Source organism: Chaetura pelagica, unplaced genomic scaffold (assembly GCF_000747805.2).
Source record: "Chaetura pelagica isolate M959 unplaced genomic scaffold, ChaPel_1.0 scaffold273, whole genome shotgun sequence".
Lineage (NCBI taxonomy): Eukaryota > Metazoa > Chordata > Aves > Apodiformes > Apodidae > Chaetura > Chaetura pelagica.
Window position 1 is genome coordinate 586397 of NW_009952828.1, and position 5335 is coordinate 591731.

Genomic DNA, 5335 nt, shown 5'->3' on the forward strand with positions numbered 1-5335 from the left:
GGGAAAGAGAAAGAAAAATAATCAGAAATAGCTTCAGGATGGGAGGGACAGAAAGAACTGTCACTTTGATCTATTCCGTGTGTCTGGCAGGAATTTGGCCTCAAATCCAGCATCACTTACTCATGCCCCCATATGCTTAGTGATTACCAACATGTTATTACCCAGAAATCACCAACAAAGCCATCAAGCCCCAGGCACTGCCCACCCTGAATCATCACCCAGTCTCGCCGTCCTTGAGCACCAAGGCCCAGAGACAACGTGCCCCACGTTGGCACTTCTGGGTGAGCAGAGGTGCTGCAGTCCACTCAGCACCCACTGCCTCCTCCCTACACCCTTGCTGAACCACTTTCTTGCAATGTTTTTTGGGGGTTGACATGCTTCTGTAGTTATTAACTCTCCCAACTCTGTCATCTTCTGAGGTTTGCAATGATGGAGCTACAGACAGCAGGTGTTTCATATTTATGTCAAACTATAACCAAGCAACTAAACTCAACATCTTTATTGCAAGACTCACTGCAACCAAAGATAGAGGAAAGAGCTGTCAAACCTACAGAGCCAGATTCTTGTGAGAGGTTAAAGGGACTTGGGCACCTCTGGCACTTTGAAAAACTTTACCCACAGTCTCTTGGAAGTGACTTTTTTTTTTCTTTGCATGTTCCTGATAGAGTCCACGGAGGCAGTGATGAAAGTCACTTGCAAAGAACAGCAGGTGGCAGTGAGGTTGTGGATTGTTAATGGCCAGATGTCCTGGAATGGAGGTCTTTAGAGAAAAAGTCTATTGATGTGATACAGAAAATGCTGAAGCAACATGGACTGCAAAGGATGAAAAGGTGCAGCGTGAGCACCCGCATCACATCACCCCAAGACTCTCCAGGTGCTTAGTCAGGGATGTTTGCCTGTACCCAGGAGCCCCTGCTCTCATTCTGGGCTGGTTTTGTTCAGCAATCCCTGCTGGTGAAGCTGTATTTCAGGATCACTCCTTTCAAGAAGCACAAAGAGGATGGCACAGATGCTCTGCTGCCGCCTGGCACGCGCGGCCAAGCGCTCTGCCCCGCAAACTGCAGCAGAGTTAAGGGCTCCTCATCCCCCTTCCCTCTGACTTCTGGGGTTTTCCAGACCTCAGGAAGGCCTTTCCTCTCCCTGTGACCCCAAGAAGTCTTATAAGTCAATACTGGAAGAGAAGGCTGAGGGGAGAGCTCATCAGTCTCTGCAACCACCTGAAGGGTCATTGCAGAGGTTGGTGCTGGTCTCTTCTCACAGGTCATTAGTGACAGAACAAGAGGGAAGGGCCTCAAGCTGCACCAGGGCAGGGTCAGACTGGACATTAGGAAAAAAAAATTCACAGCAAGAGTGGTCAGACCCTGGGACAGGCTGCCCAGGGAGGTGGTGGAGTCACCATCCCTGGGTGTGTTGAAGGTGGTTTGGATGTGGTGTTGGTGGAGATGGTTTAGGGGAGAACTTTGTAGAGCAGGGATGAGAACAGCAGGTGGCAGTGAGGTTGTGGATTGTTAATGGCCAGATGTCCTGGAATGGAGGTCTTTAGAGAAAAAGTCTATTGATGTGATACAGAAAATGCTGAAGCAACATGGACTGCAAAGGATGAAAAGGTGCAGTGTGAGCACCCGCATCACATCACCCCAAGACTCTCCAGGTGCTTAGTCAGGGATGTTTGCCTGTACCCAGGAGCCCCTGCTCTCATTCTGGGCTGGTTTTGTTCAGCAATCCCTGCTGGTGAAGCTGTATTTCAGGATCACTCCTTTCAAGAAGCACAAAGAGGATGGCACAGATGCTCTGCTGCCGCCTGGCACGCGCGGCCAAGCGCTCTGCCCCGCAAACTGCAGCAGAGTTAAGGGCTCCTCATCCCCCTTCCCTCTGACTTCTGGGGTTTTCCAGACCTCAGGAAGGCCTTTCCTCTCCCTGTGACCCCAAGAAGTCTTATAAGTCAATACTGGAAGAGAAGGCTGAGGGGAGAGCTCATCAGTCTCTGCAACCACCTGAAGGGTCATTGCAGAGGTTGGTGCTGGTCTCTTCTCACAGGTCATTAGAGATAGAACAAGAGGGAAGGGCTTTGAGCTGCAACAGGGCAGGGTTAGACTGGACATTAGGGAAAAAAAATTCACAGCAAGAGTGGTCAGACCCTGGGACAGGCTGCCCAGGGAGGTGGTGGAGTCACCATCCCTGGGTGTGTTGAAGGTGGTTTGGATGTGGTGTTGGTGGAGATGGTTTAGGGGAGAACTTTGTAGAGCAGGGATGGTGGTTGGACTGGGTGATCCCAAGGGGCTTTTCCAACCTGAATGGCTCTATGATTCTATGAATATACTCAGGAGAGGAGGCAGGAGCTGACTGTCTCTTACCTTTGGTTTTAAAAGCAAAGTTACAGTACTTGCAGACGTACGGCCTGACGTCTGTGTGCGTGCGAATGTGCTTCTTCAGCATGCTGGGTTTCTTGCAGCGAATTCCACACTCCTCACATACATACTTCCCTCTTCCACGGCCTCGCACATACACATACTCTTCGTTTGATTTGTACCTATGAGCAACAGGTGTCATGATAAAAAAAAAAAAAAAAAAAAAAAAGAAGATTCCCACCTCAAAATAGTCACAACTTTCCTGGATTCATTCAGCACGTTATGGACACCACTGGTCTCATTTACCATTTGGTAGCCCTGGGTAATCAGGCTCAATTCAAAATATCTTGAAAAGGTTTTCCCCAAATGCCTACTTCCACTTCTGGAATATGTTCTTTTATCCTATAGCTGCTTTTTTTTTGGTACAGACAAATAGCTCAAAACCTGAGATCAAGTCACAGGGTCACCCAAATATCTTGATTTTCCCCACCCTCAAACACAAACTGAGACACTCACAATAGTCTAAGATATTTCTCAGTCCAGCCTGGCTGCCTGAATCATCTCTCCCTCAGCTTATGCTGTGTTTTAAAATATGCACAATCTGTCACTATGCAAAGCACTGAGAAAATACATCCTCAGTAAAAGTCTCATGATACAACCTTTGTCACCCTCTGGGACAACAGCAAAAGCCACCTGAGAAGGCTCTGATGCCACACTGCAAGTTGTGGGCCCTGTACAGAATGAGACACCCAGAATGGACACAGAGAGAAGAAAACACCAAATTTTAAAAATATATGTACTAACCCTAAAAATAAACACCATAGACTCCAGGTTCTTTTCTCTTTGGCATGATATCATGACTTAGGCTACCCAAGAGACTGAAGTTGGTCATCCTTCCTTCACATTATATATTCATTTATTTTCTGTCCAGGCATTAGTGCACAGGGAATGCTACATGATGTGGGTTTGAAAAATATTTGGGAGAGTGGGGCAAATAATTTTGCCTCCTGCTGTTTAGCAAACGGAGTCTGTAATGTCCTGTACTTGCAAGCAGAAGAAAAATAAAGTAACACAGAATTGGTCCCCCCACGTTTTTAAGAGGCCAAATTTTTAAAGTGTGAAACTTTTTGCAACTTACTTTTTCCTACCCAGTATGAATTATGCCTGGTCTTCAGTAATCTCCAAAGATCCACTTTTGAAAGTCAGACCTTCTCCAGAACCCTAATATGGGATCTGAAGACACACACCACTACCAGTCACCTTTAGCATCTACCCAATGAACTCTATTCCAAAGCAGTTAAGGGAACCTGAATAGAAACAGCAGCATTAGGGATCTGAGTATTAAATAGCTGAAAATATAGTAATGTCTAAAAGAAAAGTATGTATGGAGAAAAAAAAATAATCATTTAAAACTGAGGAAAAAATACAAAGGCCATGAATCCAGCCCTAAACTGACAGGATGATAAGGGCATGGTCTGCACAGGATGAATCCAAGAAAACACATCTCTCTTGCCCTCAGGAGTGGACATCAGAAACTCCCACATATGTTATCTCCTGTAATTGAAGCCACAGCAAAGCCACCCAAACTCCCTCTCCCCCCAAAATACCAAACTCAAAACACAACAAACCCACCCAAAAGCTCTTAATCATAGGTTCTCATTATCTGGCCAGCAGGGATGGAGCTGGTGGCTGAAGAGCACTCACTCACTGCCATCCTCCACCCCAGGATGTCCAGGTATCTCCATTTAACCACACAGATACCAGGGTACACATCATTAACTGTAAGGGATGGCCAATGTCCCTCCTTCAGTCAGTCACTGACTTCATGGTAAAACAAGAGGAGCAAAAAGAACTCAGGAATCCTGATTGTTCTTCTTCTGTTCAAATTTGTATTTGAGGCTTCCTTCTGCCCCTCCTTTCTTTCTGTCCTTATGCTGGTAATCACCTTGCCATTTAAAAGATGAAATTGCTCCTTTATCAGCCTTGTACTTGCAGTACCCTTGTTCACACTCTCACATGGAAATCTCTGAGCAAGTTCTTTGTGTCCAACAGTCCCTCCCATCAGCCCCATTAAAGCTGGCAGGGCTGGCTTTCCCTGGACAAAAAAGGACAGGTGATTTAGTCTGAAATTAGACATTGCAGGTTATCTGACACTCTGTGAGGCTGAGCCATCCTTCAACACAGATATTTTTCTACAGCTCCCTGAGACTCTGTGTCAGAGAAACAGAAGAAGGAAGATAACCTAAAGAAACACCTCCCCAAACAAAAGGAAGCAAGCAAGGGGGGTGATAGATAAGGTAGGGAAGGCTGCTGCAGATGCCATCTCTCAACATTAAAAACCCTCATGTGTTCATGAAGATAATTAGTTCTGTATGGAGCTGGTTTCTCTGTGGATCTAATAGCCTCATGCAATTTGCATCAGAAAGACAAATCCATGACAGCTCACTTGACATGCAGGGTCACCCTGGACCAGGGATCTCCCTGCTCCTAATGTTTGCTGTAACCAGATCCCTCTAGTATCCACAGCTGGAGTTTCTGTCAGCAGACCCAGGCTTCTCTTCCAGAGCATTGTGGAATTCATAAACCTGTAGTTAGCAACTCACACTTGCTACAGTGTCACATCTAACACCGAGATGATCTGAAATCCAGGAGGTCCACTGCCATTATCAGATCAGAGACTCATTTTGGAAATAGTGCTTCCAAACAGACACACCCAGAAGATACCAGTTCAGTTATCTGATGTATTTTTCAAAGGTTATTTGCTGTGTCCTGCTGGGAAATGCACATTTGTTTAATTTTGTGCAACCACTAAAAGCCCTTTGCAGGGCCAGAGGAGCTGGCAGAGCCACGGCAGCACCAGTGCTCATGTAGGCAGTGCCAGATGCAGAGACTTGATGCTCCAAAACAGGCCACCACTTTCAGGACCCACAAGAAACCCAACAGTGGGAAACCATGAACCTGGAGAAAACTTTGACTCTGCTCTTTCC

General features: G+C 46.3%; 1 protein-coding gene across 1 annotated transcript in view; it reads right to left on the reverse strand.

Moving 5' to 3' along the window:
* HIVEP3 (human immunodeficiency virus type I enhancer binding protein 3) overlaps nucleotides 1-5335 on the reverse strand; it is a 67450-nt gene that overhangs the window by 24420 nt on the left and 37695 nt on the right. Inside the window, exon 3 of the mRNA XM_009995148.1 lies at nucleotides 2355-2530. Coding sequence (XP_009993450.1) covers nucleotides 2355-2530 — 176 coding nt within the window. The remainder of the gene's footprint in view (nucleotides 1-2354; nucleotides 2531-5335) is intronic.